The 18,776-nt window shown below is 39.8% G+C and overlaps 1 protein-coding gene across 13 annotated transcripts in view; it reads right to left on the bottom strand.

Annotated features, from left to right (window-relative positions):
* Positions 1-18,776, bottom strand: part of kmt2d (lysine (K)-specific methyltransferase 2D) — a 247,310-nt gene that overhangs the window by 154,415 nt on the left and 74,119 nt on the right. For all 13 annotated transcript variants that reach the window (XM_072248869.1, XM_072248878.1, XM_072248876.1 and 10 more), the window contains 5 exons: positions 18,662-18,776; positions 12,893-13,080; positions 12,108-12,259; positions 4,261-4,368; positions 2,381-3,465 (listed from right to left, as the gene is read on the bottom strand). In XM_072248869.1, coding sequence (XP_072104970.1) covers positions 2,381-3,465; positions 4,261-4,368; positions 12,108-12,259; positions 12,893-13,080; positions 18,662-18,776 — 1,648 coding nt within the window. The remainder of the gene's footprint in view (positions 1-2,380; positions 3,466-4,260; positions 4,369-12,107; positions 12,260-12,892; positions 13,081-18,661) is intronic.

Here is an 18,776-nt window from a genome sequence, read left to right as displayed (position 1 = left end):
CTGAATATTAGGAGTTGCAATCAATTAGACAAGGCATGTATAAGATCTCACTGATATCTCAGCTAACAGCAATCCTTCATCAAATACCACAACAAAAAAAACAATTATCTGGATGTTTCAGGTCAGGACAGTTTCATTGTATTACTGTTTGGACCTCCTGTGACCCTTATATTACAAAAGCCACTATACTTTAAAATAGCTATAAACAAGCGATGAAAGTGCTTTGGGACACTGAAAATGTGAGAAGTGCTATATTTCCATAACCAAGAGTAATCATGATTAGCATTACTGACTTTAATTACAGCCACTGAAACATTCAGGTGGCAAACCTCAAAAAGTAACTCCCCCTCTCTTCCCATAGATGCAGCTGTCTTGCAAATAACTAATTATTTAAAATAATTTAGCAATTAAGGACAGATAGTAATGTGTGTAAACAACGTGGTCTAGGATGAACACACGTGAAATGGCAAATTAGGTTAAGGGATGAGACAGAACATAAAACAGCAAATAACTGCAAGATTAATGAGTTAACAGTTTTTCTTATAGGGTTATGATTCTTTGAAACACTTTTCCTCAAGAGGTAGAAGCTAAATCTTTGATCAATGAAGCAGAGATAGATTATTTTTATTTTTTATTTATTTAGAGATACAACGTGGAACAGGCCCTTCTGGCCCAATGAGCCACGCCGCCCAGCAACCCACCTATTTAACCCTAGCCTAATCACAGAACAATTTACAATGACCAATTAACCAACTAACCAGTAAATCTTTTTGGAGGAAACCAGAGCACCCAGAGGAAACACACGCAGTCACAGGGAGCATGGACAAACTCCCTACAGATGACACTAGAATTGAATTCCAAACTCCAATAGCTGTAATAGCATTGCAATAATCACTACACCACCAAGTAGCCTCCACTTGATAAGTATGGAGTGAAAGGTACCGTAGGCAGAATGGAAGTGGAAATAAAGTTAAAATCATATCAACCATGACCTGACTAAGGTGCTGTGCAGACTGAGGGACCACGTGACCTACAGTACCTGTGCTCTCGAATATCTATGACCTTTTACATACTATTACTTTAAATTCTTAACATCTGAAATCTTATGCTTATGTGCTTGATTAAGATCATTTAGCAAAGGCAAAGATCTGAGCAGAAATACTTAGTAATGATGCTCTCAGAAGAACAAACTGCTACTTCATCTTATACTTCCCTTTCCTCTTTCAAACAGAGGAAAGAGAAGTTGAAGATGGAGTAGCAGTTTACAGCAGAGATCAAATGGGTCTTTTGGAGGGCTGATGATGGTCACTTTCGGAAACAATCAAAAGAGAGGGAACCATTTATAGTCCATTAACAACGGGCCAGAAGGTAGCAAATTCATGTAAATGGATTCAAGCAAGCAGGAGGCAAGCTTTAGAAATAACATGAGCTGGAGACAGTGTGAGGAAAAGCTAAAAGTGAAAGATACTGATTTAGGAGAGCAGGGATGCACTTAAGTATGCTACTTGAGATACTGACACTATTTATATTACAACAGATAAGGCTCTGAAATTTAGCTTAGAGGCTGAGAAAAAGTTTTGTTGTGGAGAGCAATAAAAGACAATGTCCCTTGATTCATTGATTCTGCAATAAGAAGCTAATTTAGAGGCCCTCCATTGGTTGGGGTCGACCATGGATGCCTCATCCTGGCTGTCTACATGATATGCAAGCCAAGGTAGTACGATATGGAGAGTGAGCTGTTGCTCATGCAGCAGGCTCCCACTCTCCACATATTGATGAATTCAAAGGAACGGCAGAGACTGATACAGTTTGGCACCAGTGGCGTTGCAGGAGCTGCCAGTCAACATCAAACTCAATGTAGGACCGCCTTAGGGACTCCATCTCCAGATTTTTCCCTCAGGATTTACTCCCGGAGCCTTCATCATGAGTGGGTATAGCCGCAAGGTAACAGAGGTTTGAGATCAGAGTTTTCCTTCTCCTAGATGAGTCGCTAACTATGGCTGACAAGCCCCATCTGACAGAAGCTAATTTAGAAATGCCACAAAAACTGATGAGAGGCAAAGAATGCTTATGTTTAGAAAGGAAAATTATATTACTTGAAGTAGAGGGAGGAAGCAGAGCAGTTCGGGATTAAGTTTCAATTGCTCCAGCAGGTTAAATAGATTTCCTTCTCCGTGAACTACACAAAATGGACAGCCACTCGCTTAATGTCCAAGCATGCGTTGTTAGCTGACTTACAATTGCCTTCAATGAGCCAAAGTTTTTAAGAGGAGAAAAATAGTGTGTGTACATTCACAAGCCTACATTTAATCACCTTCATTTACAACATTGCTCTGTTTTAACTGCCCAAAGCAAACTAACTGTATTCCTCCATCCTCACCTGTTTGACTCGCGGCCGACCTGGTGAAAAACGCCTCTTCATAACTGCAGGCTTGCCAGATTCACCTTTCATCATACCAGGGTCAGCTGGCAAGGAATCTTCTGTTTCTGTTAACCGCAGGTCTGAACTTAATTTTTCAGCCTCATCTTCCATCCTTGGAGAAACATCATCTGTTGCTGTCATACAAATATCCATTGAAACCAAGCCTGCATCACGGTCCAAAGTATTTGCAAAATCTGGTTCCAAGCCAGTGCTAGTTGAGTCAGTTTGACTTTGATTTGACATTTCCTCCACAATCTCAGATTTAATTAGCGTGTTACAGGCAGAATCTGCACTTACAACATCCTGGACTTCCATCTGAGTATCTTGCCCAGTCTTCAGCCTATTCCCTGCAGATATAACCTCCATAGGAGTCACATCATCAACGTCCATCTCAATAGGATCTTCCTTGGTCTCCATTCCTTCGGTGACCATGTCAGAAACTTCACCTCTATGCACAGAGCCACAAGTTGAATCAGCAGGAATATCACAGGGGTCAGTTTTATTTTTATGGATTTTGCCAGTCTCCTGCTTGACTAAAACAAAAGAGGCACCACCTAACTGTGTTTCAGCAGAAATACTGACAGAATCCATCAGGTCAGAGTCTGTGGGAAGATGATCGACTTTTGTCTCCTGCGGAATGGAACTACTGGAACTAGCATCAATATCTGCACTAATGCAAGTCTCTGCCTGGTCAAAAAGAGAAACAGTTCTTTCCATTTTTGTTTCTCGTTGATCTGTCTTATCTGAGCTAAAGCATTCTGATAATTCTTTTTCTGCAGACGGAGAACTCACTGCACTTTTAATGCTATCAGATTGTGGGCCATGTGTCACAGTTTCAGAAGTCTGATGAATCTCCGTGTTATGAGCAGAATGGAATTCCACAGTAAACTTTTCATGTTCTAATTCTTTCTCTGCAGTTAAGCCCCTAATTCCATTTTCCTCCAAAGAAGCAAGAGACTGAGACTCCACCTGTTCCATGGTGTTCATTTCTGATAGTTGTTTTGAAATTTCCAGTTCCACTTTACTGTCCGTATTGACAGAATCTAAAAAAATAAAAATTAGCACATTTGTGTTAGCTCCTTATTATCGACACCAATGTTATTCATTTTCGATTTAAGTTGCAACATTTTTGATAAATTTGTCATTCATATCTTTCAAAACACACATGATCACAAAATGAGCTAGCTCAAAGAGCAGAGGAGTTCTTGAATTCATTGCAGTCCAAGTACCTAGTGCAGTGGAGTAATTTGGTTTTATGTCTTCAGAAGTTTTAGTACAACTTCTATGAGGTGGCATAATCTAATAATAAATATCAAAAAGAACATCTGGCTAAAACTTAAGAGAAATTTAAAAACATAAAAACAATGGTAATTTAACCACTGTTGACCATAAATTTAACCCATAATTATGATTTTATTCACCCTCCGCGTGCACAATAAATTCTTTCAGCTTTTGCCCATTACAAACTGCATTCTACTTTGCCTAGCAATGGTCATATTCCAACATCATCCCAGATGGTATGAATGATGAAAACCTACAAGGTACTGGGGACAACAGGGACTCAGGGTAACCAAACTACATCTTGTATAACTAATGTGCCATCCTATTTGTTCATTGCACAAGGACTTCCATACTCAAAACCATGAAAATGAAACCAAAAAGACTGCAGTCAAAAACAGACAGAATGGATATATTGGGCAATAACATATTGAGATTATTTCCTCTCTTCTAATGGAAATATATTAATTTGTACAAAGGGACATGAAAAAATTACAGTTACAAGCCAAAAGCACCTGTCAAAACCAATTAAACAGCCCATTTAAAAACAGACTTCTCACCCTCCTGTTCATGTAAAGAGTCTTCAGCAATACATTCACTCAATTTTTCTTCTGGTTTCAAGTCCATTTGCTGCTTTCCAGTCAACTCTGTTGGTTCTTTTATCTTCTCTGCTCAACAGAAAATAATACATTTCAGGTTGCTTAAAATAATAATTTAAAATATCCCCAGACACTTCATGAGCAGTCTTTTAATTTAGACATTATTGTAACAATAGTGCAGCGTCTAAAAGCATGAATTTCCAATATGACAAGTTCAATCTGCACTTCTTGATCTAAGCAATACCAGAGTGCCATCTTCAAGCAAGTGGAACAATCCATAGCAGGACGTTTGTAAGAGAGCTACCTTTCAATCAGGACAGCGATCGAGACTTTAAAGGCATTGTTTCACAGTAGTTCATGAAAAAAAAGCTTTGACCAGCGACCAATCATCGTTAGGGATTGATTAGCAAGAGCAAATTAAAGGAAGGCAGTGGTAAGCGCAGTGACCAATGTCACAGCGGCCGTCGTCTGAGTAGGCAAAGTCAGCGTGGTCAGTTTGAGGCTTTAGTTCTGAGGCTTCAGTGAAATGAAAGCAAAAGAAAAGCTCTAGATTAAGTATTTCTTTCCCTTCTTTATATCTGCATAGCTAGGGCAGTAGAGATGTCAAACAGGATAGCTGAATGCCCCTCCTGCATCCTGCAGGGAGACCTCCAGTGTCCCTGATGACTACATCTGCAAGAAGTGCATTCAGCTGCAGCTTCTAACAATCCACATTAAGGAGTTGGAGCTGGAACTGGATGAACTCCGGATCATTCGGGAGGCTGAGGAGGTGGGAGATAGGACATATAGAGAGGTAGTTACATCCAAGTTACAGGACACAGGAAACTAGGTGACAGTCAGGAATGAGAAAAGGATTAAGGAGCCAGTGCAAAGTGCCCCTATGATCTCTGGCATTGAGTCTGCCTCTGTGACTCATAAGGAAAAGGGGGAGAAGAGGCACACTGTGGTGATAGGTAACACTGGACAACAAAGATTTTGCTTCCTGAATACCTATAGGTGTATCTTATGAATTCCGGGCTACTGATCATGAAAATCACCATTGAAATTTCCCTATCATACACCATTTTTTAAAACAAAGTTATGCTTATTATTTCAATTCATAATTGAAGTCAATTTAAATGTTGCCTACAATGTAAGCTAGAAAGTTTCCTATCTTGTCCAGGCATGCTTGGGCGGCGTGGCTGCTGCATGGCAGGACAAGCTTTAGTAATAATTATTGGGTTCAGGACTGCAAGGATGGAATTTGCTATCACCAGGCACAAAAATTTCTACGAAGGATTTTGATACTTGAGACAGATACTTCACAGAATAACTGATGACAAGATTAAGGAAAACATTTTTGTTGGTCCGCAAATCAAACAGGTTATCAATGACAGGCAATTTGAAAAATTTCTAGTGGGACCAGACAAAATCACATGGAAGGCATTCAAGGAAGTTGTTGAAATTTTTCTTGGCATCTAGAGAGCACCAAACTACATGCAGCTGGTTAAAAGCATGCTTCAAACATATAAAACCATGAAATGCAACATGTCACTAAAGATTCATTTTCTGCATTCCCATTTAGACTTCTTCCCTGCAAATTTTGGTGCTGTTAGTGACAAGCATGGTGAAAGGTTTCACCAGGACATTGCGGTCATGGAAAAAAGATACCAGGGCAACTGGAATCCATCAATGCTGGTGAATTATTGTTGGACACTTAAGCGAGAAGCCTCAGACACTGAGTACAAATGAAAATCATTAACAAAATATTTTTAACTTACTTGAACTATTGCAAAGCATCAGCACCATTATGCAATTAAACACATTATATTCAATAAAAGTTAATTTGTTGCTTCTCCAAATTCCTACTTGATACAAGTAGTCTGAAATTATATTTGTGTTCATCTTCAAGCAGTCTATCATAAACAAAAAAAAATTCTGAGGAAGCAACACTTTTGAAAAAAGTTTGTTGTCCAGTGTTCATTAGCTAGGGGAATGGACAGGAGGTTCTGTAGGCAAGAACAAGATTCCTGGATGGCATGCTGCCTCCTGGGTGCCAGGGTCTAAAATACCTCAAATTAAATCTTCAGCATTCTTAAGTGGGAAGGTAAACACCCACAAGTCATGTTCCACGTAGGTACCACTGACATGGGTAGGACAAGTGACAAAGTGGTGACCTCCAGGGTTGTGATCTCACAATTGCTACCTGTGCCACATGCTAATGAGGTCAGAATTAGGAAGATTATACAGTTTAATATGTGGCTAAGGAGTTGGTGTAGGAGGGAAGGCTCCAGATTTTTGGATCATGGGGCTCTCTTCCAGAGAAGGTGGGACCTATAAACAAGAGACAGTTTGCAGCTGAACTGGATGGAGACTAATATCCTAGCAGGAAGATTTGTTATGCTGCACAGTGGGGTTTAAACTAGAGTTAGGGGGATGGGTACCAGAGTGCCAGAACAATTAGTAATGAGGTGGAGGCAGATGTTGGTAATACCACAGACAAAATTAGGAATCAAAAGGTTGTGCATGGTGTGACTGATGTTCTGAGCTGCGTATATTTCAATGCAAGAAATATCATAGGAAAGGCGGATGATAGTGCTGAAGATGAGGTAGGTTTATAAACAGAGGCAACGTGTACTGAGGAGAGGCTGATGATGGGGCAAAATTGCAGTCAACCGAATGAGTTGCAACGTAAAAGGTGGACAAAATCGAAAGCGTGAATACAGTAGTGGAGGTGTGAAATTTGAATGCGCACAGTATACAAAATAAGGTAGATGAACTTGTAGCACAGTTACAGATTGGCATGTATGATGTTGCAGGCATCACTGAATCATGGCTGAAAGAAGATTATAGCTAGGAGCTTAACATCCAAGGTTACACATTGTATCAAAAGGACAAGCAAGAAGGCAGAGGGGGTGGCTTTGCTCTGTTGGTAAAAACTGAAATTAAATCATTAGAAAGAAATGGCATAGGGTCAGAAGGTGTTGAATCTTTGTGGATAGAACTACGGAAATGCAAAAGTAAAAAGATCCTAATGGGAGTTGTATACCGACCCCCAAAAAGCAGCAAGGATGTGGTCTACAAATTACAACTGGAGATAGTAAACACATGGCAAAAGGGCAATATTACTAAGGTCACAGGGGATATCAATACGCAGGTAGATTGGGAAAATCAGGTTGGCGCTGGATTCCAAGTGGGGAATTTCTAGAATGCCTACAAGATGGCTTTTCAGAGCAACTCATGGTTGAGCCCACGAGGTGATCAGCTATTTTGGATTGGATGTTGTGCAATCAACCAGAATTGATTAAAGAGTTTAAGGTAAAAGAACCCTGAGGGGCAAGTGATCACAATATGATCCAATTCACCCAGAAATTTGAGAATGAGAAGCTAAAGTCAGATGTATTAGTATTACATTGGAGTAAACCGAATTACAGAGGCACGATAGAGGAGCTGGCCAGAATTGATTGGGAAAAGAACACTGGCAGGGATGATGGCAGAACAGCAATGGCTGGAATTTCTGGAAGCAATTAAGAAGGCATAGGAGATGTACATCCCAAAGAGAAAGATGACCCAACCGTGGCCAACAAGAGAAGTCAAAGCCAGCATAAAAGCCAAAGTGAGGGTATATAATAGGGCAAAAGTTAGTGGAAAGTTAGAGGATTGGGAAGCTTTTAAAGACTAACAGAAGGTAACTAAAAAAAGTAATTAAGGTAAAGATGGAATAAGAAAGTAAGCTAGCCAATAATATTAAAGAGGATACCAGAAGTTTCTTCAGATACATAAACTGTAAAAGAGAGGCAAGACTAGATATTGGACCGCTTGAAAACAATGTTGGAGAGTTAATAATGGTGAACAATAAGACCATAAGATATAGGAGCAGAAGTAGGCCGTTCGGCCCATCGAGTCTGCACCGCCATTCAATCATGGGCTGATCCAATTCTTCCAGCCATCCCCCACTCCTCTGCCTTCTCCCCATACCCTTTGATGTCCTGGCTAATCAAGAACTTATCTATCTCTGCCTTAAATGCACCCAATGACTTGGCCTCCACAGCTGCTTATGGCAACAAATTCCTCAGATTTACCACCCTCTGACTAAATTAATTTCTCCGCATCTCTATTCTAAATAGACATCCTTCAATCCTGAAGTCGTGCCTTCTTGTCCTGGAATCCCCTATCATGCGAAATAACATATCTAATCTGTTCAGGCCTTTTAACATTCGGAATGTTTCTATGAGATTCCCCCCTCATTCTCCTGAACTCCAGGGAATACAGCCCAAGAGCTGCCAGACGTTCCTCATATGGTAACCCTTTCATTCCTGGAATCATTCTCGTGAACCTTCCCTGAACCCTCTCCAACAAGGAAATCGCAGATGAACTGAATAAGTATTTTGCATCAGTCGTCACTGTGGAAGACACTAGCAGCATGGTGGAAGTTCCAGGTGTCAGGGGAATGAAGTTTTGTGAAGTTACCATAACTAGAGAGAAGGCTCTTAGGAAACTGAAAGGTCTGAAGGTAGATAAGCCACCTGGACCAGATGGTGTACACCCCAGGGTTCTGAAAGAGGTAGTCGAAGAGATTGTGGAGGCATTAGTAATGATCTTTCAAGAATCACTAAATTCTGGAATGGTTCCAGAAGACAGGAAAATTGCAAATGTCACAACACTCTTCAAGAAGGGAGAGAAGAAGAAGAAAGGAAAATATAGGCCAGTTAGTCTGACTTCAGTGGTTGGGAAGATGGTGGAGTCGATTATCAAGAATGAGGTCTTAGGGTACTTGGAGGCACATGATAAAATAGGCTGCAGTTAGCATGATTTCCTCAAGGGAAAATCTTGCCTGACAAATCTGTTGGAATTCTTTGAAGTAGTAACAAGCAGGATAGACAAAGGAGAATTGGTTGATGTTGTGTACTTGGATTTTCAGAAGGCCTTTGACAAGATGCCACACATGAGACTACTTAGCAAGCTACAAGCCCATGGTATTACAGGAGAGATTCCAGCATGGATAAAGCAGTGGCTGATTGGCAGGAGGCAAAGAGTGGGAATAAAGGGAGCCTGTTCTGGTTGTCTGCCAGTGACTAGGGGTGTTCCACAGGGGTCTGTGTTTTTTATGTCATTATTCAATGATTTGGATGATGGAATTGACATCTTTGTTGCAAAGTTTGCAGGCGAGAAGAAGATAGCTGGAGGGGCATGTAGTTTTGAGGAAGTAGAGAAGCTACAGAAGGACCCAGACAGATTAGGAGAATGGGCAAAGAAATGGCAGGTGGAATACAGTGTCAGGAAGTGTATGGTCATGCACTTTGGTAGAATAAATGAAAGGGTTGACTATTTTCTAACTGGAAGATACATAAAACTGAAATGCAAAGGGACTTTGGAGTGCTTGTGCATGATTTACTAAAGGTTATTTTGCAGGTTGAGTCTGTGGTAAGGAAGGCAATTATAGTGTTAGCATTCATTTCAAGAGGACTAGAATATAAAAGCAAGGATATAATGCTGAGACTTTGTAAAGCATTGGTAAGGCCTCACTTGGAGTATTGTGAGCAGTTTTGGGCCCCTTATCTTAGAAAGGATGTGCTGAAACTGGAGAGGGTTCAAAGGAGGTTCACGAAAATGATTCCAGGATTGAATGGCTTGTCATACGAAGAGTGTTTGATAGCCCTAGACCTTTATTCACTGGAATTCAGAAGATTGAGGGGTGACCTCATTGAAACTTATCAAATGGTGGAAGGCCTTGGATGTGGAGAGGATGTTTCCTATGGTGGAAGAGTCCAACACCAGAACACAGCCTCAGAATAGAGGGGTGTCCTTTTAGAATGGAGATGAGGAGGAATTTCTTTAGCCAGAGAGTGGTGAACCTGTGGAATTCATTGCCACAGGCAGCTGTGGAGGCCAAGTCTCTATGTATATTTAAGGCAGAGGTTGATAGATTCTTGATGGTCAGGGCATGAAGGGATACGGGGGAGGCAGGAGACTGGGGTTTAAAGGAAAATTGGATCAGTCATGATGAAATGCTGGAGCAGACTCAATGAGCCAAATGGTGTAATACTGCTCCTATATCTTATGGTCTTACGGTCTTATAGAATTATCCATTTACAGACTGAATTACCACCACAAAATCTAGGTACTTATAGTCTTCTGCTGGTACAAGGGTTACACAAAATAATGACATGGGAGCAGCTGAACAGTGTACTGTAAACAAGAATTGGCTTAAGGCCTAAGTAAAATCATGAAAAACTCTGCACCAACTATTCTAGCAATGAACTGCTATTATTCATGTGGACAAATGACCTAAGTAGTCAAAGACAAGGAGTTCAAAATATTGCACAATTTCCAGTTGGAGTGGCTACTCATCCCAGGATTTGGCTGAGAGTGGCAGCTCACTTCAGGTCGGAGACTCTAACAAGGTTTTCAATCTAAACCACTTCCAAAACCTACTAATAAGAAAAACTTTTCTTTTCCATTTCACTCCTTCCCCAACAATAATTCAAAAAAAAAAGAAAGCAAAAAATTTTAATTAACATAGCTGTTTACATCTTCCTTCTAGAGGGTAGAGGATAAAGATTTCTTGGTATCATAAGTCAAGAAGCTAAACATGTTTCCTCCCTGTCCTCCTGCATTAATTATTGTACTTCAAGTTAACTCACATATGCCTATTGCTAATAAAAGTAACATCTGGCAGGGAGACCAAGACCATGGCTGGTCATTCAAGGAATCTTACATACAATTACATCCATCTGTACCAGCCCTTTGAAAAGAGTTCACTAAAACTGAAATTCATGCCATCAAGAGATCTGTCACCACCATACTGTACCCCAATGTTCTACAGTGGCAGACACGTGTCTACCAGTACAGTATACCTACATCTATAGTTGAATAGGTACCCAACCTGGTTCAGGTCCAGAAGATGTGACTGAACCCAACATGATTCTCAAGTCTGCTCTTCCCAGACCTGGCATCAGGTTCCAGATCGCAACATCCTCCTTGTCAAATGTGTTTCTGCCAGATGACGTCAAAATGGGATCCTTTTAAGAGACTGGATTTGTCCTGCAGAGTTCCAATAATTGTTGGCAAGCCTTTGGCAAGGGCAACTAGCATAGCGAGCAGACAGATAGGACAGGAGACTTCTAAGGGCAAAAAGGATGGTAAATGTTCATAACATGGACAGCCTCATCCAACAGGCCAAATGTCGTGATTTAATAAATGGAAATGGGAATTCTGTTGAATGTCAGAAATTTCTCATTCCTAATGAATGGACATCGCAAAGGTAGTACAACTCCTTAATGAAACTTGCACTGAAACAATAATATAACATTGCTGAATAATGCAGGTCCAAATTTCATCCAAGTGACTTTAGGATTAAAAATGTTGCTTTGACTATGCTACATTTCATTACTAATCAAACTACACATGCATTGAAAGGGAATATGACAATACACTGAAAATCACAGCTCCATTTCCTTCAAGGTTATAGTGCTAATGCTGAAAGCTAAAGCCTGCAGTGCAACAGCATCCAAATGATCCAAAAAAATATATACAAGGTTCTATACCTTTGGCCACTCTCACCATGGTTCACTTGACTAATAGCAGTTCATTGCTAGAATAGTTGGTGCAAAGCTTTTCTTGATTTCATTTATGCTTTAACAAGACAGTGAAGTACAGTTTCTCGACCAAGATGATCACCTATGGTCTCCAATGTCATGATTTCAAGTAACCCTTTTGAACCACAGGAGTAAAAATATCTTCATTCTTTGCAAAAAAACATCTTTACTGTTGTCATGCCAGTAGAATTAAACTTTTCAGAACAAACAATTAAATCTATTAAATCATACCTGATGCCGCTGACTCAAGTTTCAATTGCCTTTCATCAACAGGCTCAGGAGATGAACGCCCTGTATTTTGCAGTGGGTTTTTACACACTGAACATGTGTATGGGTGCCCTGGCAAGTTGAGAGATGAAGGGCCACAGTTTGCATGGATCCACCTGAGAATTTAAAATATAGAACTTTAAAGTGGACGTGAATAAAATTGTAGTTGGATTATTATTACTACTCAATCCTAGTCACAGTCACTATTATCATTTGAATCCTTGGTATCAAATTGGAATAATAAAAATATGGAACACTCTTCTACTAGAGAAGTAGTGTGATCCACAAGCATCACTGACACCACAGGCTGATCTCCCACTCCATATAAGAATTCTAGCTTAAAAGCTGAAGGACATGAAAATAGTAGAAAGCAAGATGTCCCCCAAAACTAGCTGAAAGAGAATGAGTGTAAGAGCAGTTAATGCAAGTATTAAAAAAAAAAGTTCATTTGAAGTGGAAGTAGATTCATGTGGAGCATGACCATTACAACCGAACAGTTGGGTTAAGTGGGATGTTTACTACAATGAAAATTGCATACAAGACTTCATCATCTCTGCTTTTGGTTGAAAAACAAAATTTCACCAACATTTGTTTGGAATCCAAAGACATTATCACTAAATAAGAGGATGAAATTTTTAAATTGTTACGTACAATGATATGATTTATTATGGAGGCAATTGACAATGATGGCTGCAGCTAACAGCAGTTTTTCCAGACCAAATTAATAATCATTATCAGAAGCCACTTACTTTTGGCATATATGGCAGCTTAAAGTGTCACCTGTTTGACCATTTGTTTTACCACATATCGTACACACGGCACTATTCCTGTTCTTTTGCCAATAACATTTCTCACAAATTGAGTAGTTCAGATGCCACTGTGTATTGGCATGTTTCCCTGCAGATCTTGAACCACAATCACTGCACACACGACAGTTCTGCAGAAAAGAACAAGTCTTTTAATGAGTTGGCTTAACAGCAGTTTCTCTAATTAGGAAAAATAAAGTTGGAAGAGTTCTACAATCTACAAACACAGGACATTCAGTCTCTCACAATCCTCATATTGAAAAGGAAACAAATCAACCCAAAATACCCGGCCACAAAACTGCCTGCCCACTCTTCACATGCACAGAATGGAGAGAGTCATGTGATAACTTAGAATTCAGGGGAGTTGATTCCGGAGACAACGCTTCAAATTAATGAGCATCGCTTTAAGTCCATTCCTCATCAAGCCACCTTATAAAGGGTGCAATGTTACTTGACCACAACAGGTTTTTCCTCCTATTAATGGCAACTAGGGCATCACAGTAGTACAGCAGGTGGCGCTGCTGCCTCACAGTTCCAATAAAACCAAGGTTCAATCTTCACTTTTGGCGCTTGCTACATGAAGTTTGCAAGTTTGACCCATGACTGCATACATCTCAAAGATGTGCTAGTCACTAACTGGCTGTTGTAAATAACCCCTAATGTTAACAGGCAGAAAGAAAACCATGATGGGCATGTTAGAAAGAATATTTACAGGGAACTAAGTGGGAAAATGGGACTAATGGGATCACTAAGTATCTGGAGTGACTCTCTGGATTTAATGGTCTCCAGCTATATAGTAACAAAGTAGGGGCGGGGGGACCTCCATTAACAAGGTTCCTAAAAATACTTTGCCCTCATACTTAGTTATTTTTTAATGGAAGGTGGCTGCAAAATTTAAATGGTGCACATAAGAATACGTATGTGCTGTATCAAAATTCCAGGTAAGGAGGTAGTATGGTTTTTGTATAAAAGTTCTAAGTTTCAGTCACTACAACTAGACAATCCAAATTCTCTAAGATGCATTCAATCTAGCCACATTAATGAACTATACAATGGCAAGAGAAAACATTGACAAAGTTGTGTGACAATCTTGAGGTCAGCTGACTCGTTTCTCAGCTTGAGCTGCCGCATCAAAGCAATGCTTTATAAATGAAAGAACAGGAAAATAATGGCAACCCATGGGTCCCATAAGGAGGAAACACAAACACTTGAGCATTTTAAAATAATATTTTAAATGCCACAAGGATCTATAAAATACCTCTTTTGGCCTGCATGGACACAATGATCTGAATGGCCATTCAGAGCATAAATTTCAAGGATTCCCACTGTCATACTGTATGAAATAGGCACTTTGGCCTCTTTTCCAGTAAGAATGCTGGAAAGATGACAGCATCTATCATTAAGGAGCTGCACCACCTGGAACATGCCCTCTTCTCATTCCTATCATCAGGGAAGAGATACAGGAGCCTGAAGACCCACACACAACACTTTAGAAACAGCTTCTTCTCCTCTGCCATTAGATTTCTGAATGGCCAATGAATCCATGAACATGACTTCATTATTTGTCTTTTGCTCTGTTTATTTTTTATTGCAACTTCTAGTATTTGTTTTAATGTCTTGCACTGTATTGCTATCACAAGCAAATTTCATGACATATGCTAGCGTTAACAAAGGTGATTCCGAAAAGTTTAACAGACAGACTGCAAATACAATCTTCTGTTGAAACAGATGAAAAAAAACAAATGAACAGGTAGAGATTAATGTTTATTTTACACTCATAATAATGCCTTTAATAACAAAGTTTTGAAAGAAGTGGCTGTGTTGTAGACAAACTAGTTATCATCTTGCAAAATTCCATAGATTCTAGAAGAGCTCTGACAGAATGGGATTTGTTTTTAGAAAACTTTAGCATTTATGAATGAAGATAGAAAACAGGGAACTACAGACAGTCAGTAGTAGGAAAAGTGCTCAAGTTATTAATAGTAACAGGGTGCTTAGAAAATATTAATATGATAGGGAAGTGTCAACATGAATTCCATGAAAAGGAAATTATACTTTACAAATTTATTAAGAGTTTTTTTTGAAGTTGTAACTAGCAAAATAGTAAGTGAATCAGTGGATGTGATGTACTTGGAATTTCAGGCCTTTCCTAGGTTCTATACAAGAATTTAAAAAATTTGAGTGCACAGCATTGCGAGTAATAAATACAGTGGCATGCATAAGTTTGGGCACCTCTGATCAAAATTTCCGTTACTGTGAATAGCTAAGCAAGTAAAAGATGAACTAATTTCCAAAAGGCATAAAGTTAAAGGTGACACATTTCTTTAATATTTTAAGCAAGAAAACTTTTATTTCCATCTTTTACAGTTTCAAAATAACAAAAAAGGGAAAAGGGCCCGAAGCAAAAGTTTGGGCACCCTGCATGGTCAGTACTTAGTAACACCCCCTTTGGCAAGTATCACAGCTTGTAAACGTTTTCTGTAGCCAGCTAAGAGTCTTTCAATTCTTGTTTGGAGGATTTTCGCCCATTCTTCGTTGCAAAAGGCTTCTCGTTCTGTGAGATTCTCAAGCCGTCTTGCATGCACTGCTCTTTTGAGGTCTATCCACAGATTCCCGATGCTGTTTAGATCGGGAGACTGTGAGGGCCATGGCAAGACCTTCAGCTTGCGCCTCTTGAGGTAGTCCATTGTGGATTTTGAGGTGCGTTTAGGTTCATTATCCTGTTGTAGAAGCCATCCTCTTTTCATCTTCAGATTTTTTTTTTAATACAGACGGTGTGGGGTCTGCTTCTAGAATTTGCTGGTATTTAATTGAATTCATTCTTCCTTCTACCAGTAAGTGTTCCCCATGCCACTGGCTGCAACACAAGCCCAAAGTATGATGGATCCACCCCCGTGCTTAACAGTTGGAGAGGGGTTCTTTTCATGAAACTCTGCACCCTGTTTTCTCCAAACATACCTTTGCTCATTGCGGCCAAAAAGTTCTATTTTAACTTCATCAGCCCACAGGACTTGGTTCCAAAATGCATCAGGCTTGTTTAGATGTTTATTTGAACCTTTTGAATAGAACTAAGTACTGCCATGCAGGGTGCCCAAACTTTTGCTTCGGGCCCTTTTCCTTTTTTGTTATTTTGAAACTGTAAAAGATGGAAATAAAAGTTTCCTTGCTTAAAATATTAAAGAAATGTGTCATCTTTAACTTTATGCCTTTTGGAAATCAGTTCATCTTTTACTCGCTTTGCTGTTCACAGTAACAGAAATTTTGACCGGGGTGCCCAAGCTTTTGGATGCCACTGTAGGTGTGGAATAAAAAAATGGAAAGCAGCATAGGAATAAACTGGTCATTTTTGGGTTTGGAAGCTGTGACTACTGGGATTGAGGCTGGAGCCCTAGCTGTTCATAGTTGCTATCAATGATTTGAGTGAGGAGCACAATATATGCATTTGCAACTGTTAAAACTAAGTGACAGAGTAGTTTGTGAGGACGATATGGAGGGACTCTGGGAATAATCTAAATGATTGGACAAAGACATGACAAATTAAGTGTAATGTGGAAGAATGTAGGGTTATGTACTTTGTTAGAAAAAATAGAAAATACAAATTTTGGAGACAGGTTGAAAGGGACTGCCACAGAAGAGAAATCAATGATCTGGGTACCTGTGAACAAATCACTGTAGGTAAATCTGCAGGTAGAGCAAGCAATTTGGTAAGATGGCCTTTCCTGCAAGAGGATGAGAAGATACCTTACTGCAACTATAGGTCCCTAATGACACTAGTAATATTCCAGATACAGGTATAACTAAGAAAGGAAATACTTTCAATAAAGAAAATTCAAGGAAGGCTTCCCTGATGGTTCCTGGGGCAGGGAAGAGTGTAGGGGTGGATTTGTCCTCAGAGAAGAGATTAACTGCAGCCTTTGAATTTCTGAGAATGAGAAGTGTTATCGATAAAATGTACAAAATTATCATGGAGTTGAAAAGTCACATTTAGAAACGCTATTTCCTCTGGCTGGGGTATCTAAAATCAGGGTGTCATGGTCTCAGAATAAAAGCATAAGTATTTAGAACTAACATGAAAGATATTTTCTTTACCAACAACATCTTTCAAATTCTCTACTCACAAAGTTTGTAGAGGTTCAGTCACTGACATTTTTTAGACAAAAATCGATAAATGTTTCAATATTGTGGAAATCAAGGTAAATGGCATTTAGTGCAGGAATGTGATAGTTAGGTTAAAAGATCAACCACAAACTTACTGAATAAAACAGTAGGACAGGGTTCAATCAGCCTACTCCTCATTCTGTTTATTATTTTTGTCACCCAAGAAAGTAGAGCAATATATCCCAAAATTCATGATCATCAAAAGCAAGTGAGCTTAGCAAAGTGTTTTACAATTTCTCAAACACCATGGTGGGATTTGCTGGACTTGGAAAGATTTAGACAATGTAGCTTTAAAGGAAAGCCAGCCTAGATGTGAATTTTACAAACAGAGCAGACAGAAGTCACCATGCAAACCACTTTATGAACATAGTAAGAGTACTAAAGTGCCACAACAGGCCCTTCAACCCTTCTAGCCCATGCCAAACTGACCTGTTGCTTAGTCCCTTCTAACTGCACCCAGACCATGCTCCTCTAAACCCTTCCCATCCATCAACCTACCAAAATTCTCTTAAATGTTACAACTGAACTGATGTTTACCACTTCCGCTGGCAGCTCATTACAAACTCCCATCACCAAGTGAAGTTTCTCCTCAGATTCCCTTAAATATTTCACTTCATCCTAAACCTACGACCTCTAGTTCTAGTCTTACTCAAATTGAAGGGGAAGAAGCCTGCATGCATGCACCTTTCTGTACCCTTCATAATTTTGTATATCTCTAAAGGATTTTCCCTCATTCTCCTGTGATCCAGTGAATAAAGTCCTAACCTATTCAATCATTCCCTATAGCTCAGGTCAAGTCCCAGCAACAACCTTGTAAACTTTCTCTGCACTCGTCGACACTTACATTTTTCCTGTAGGCAGGTGACCAGAACTATGCATGATACTCTAAATTCAGCCTCACCAACATCTTGTACAGCTTCAACGCAACATCCCGACTCCTGATCATGACTGCACTGTCATCTACATTCAGTGGCCCCTTTAATAGGTGCACCTGTACACCAGCTCATTAATGCCAAATATCTAATCACTCAATCATGTGGCAGCAACCCAATGCATAAAAGTATGCAGACATGGTCATAAGGATTAGTTGGTTCAGGCCCAACATCAGAATGGGCAACAAATGTGATCTAAGTGACTTTGACCGTGGAATGATTGTTGGTGTTAGTTGGGGTGCTTTCTCTCAGAAACTACTGATCTCCTGGGCTTTTCACGTGCAGAAGTCTCTAAAGTTTACAGAGAATGGTACAGAAAAAAAAAAGATATCCACTGAGTGGCAGGTCTGTGGGTGAAAACGCCTTGTTAACGAGAGAGAGCAGAGGAGAATGGCCAAACTGGTTCATGCTGAAAGAAAGGAGACATTAACTTAAATAATCACATGTAACTCAAAAACCAACATTGGTGTGCAGAAAAGCATCTCTGAATGCATAACATGTCAAACCTTGAGGTGGATGGGCTACAACAGCAGAAGAAGACCACACCAGGTTCCACTCCTGAACCTAATAAAGTGGCACGGAATGTATATCTGCTTGTAAAAGAACACGTGTATGCGCTCACCTTGCATTTCCAGCTATCAGTAGGCAGTGACTCCATTGCTGGTTTCAAACAAAACGTATGATAGCCCTTGTCACACGCATCACACACCAGCATCATTGTGTCTGCACCAGGCTGC

Source organism: Mobula birostris, chromosome X (genome assembly GCF_030028105.1).
Source record: "Mobula birostris isolate sMobBir1 chromosome X, sMobBir1.hap1, whole genome shotgun sequence".
Classification (NCBI taxonomy): domain Eukaryota; kingdom Metazoa; phylum Chordata; class Chondrichthyes; order Myliobatiformes; family Myliobatidae; genus Mobula; species Mobula birostris.
Note: the sequence above shows the minus strand (reverse complement) of the source record. Positions and strands in the feature narration are given on the sequence as shown.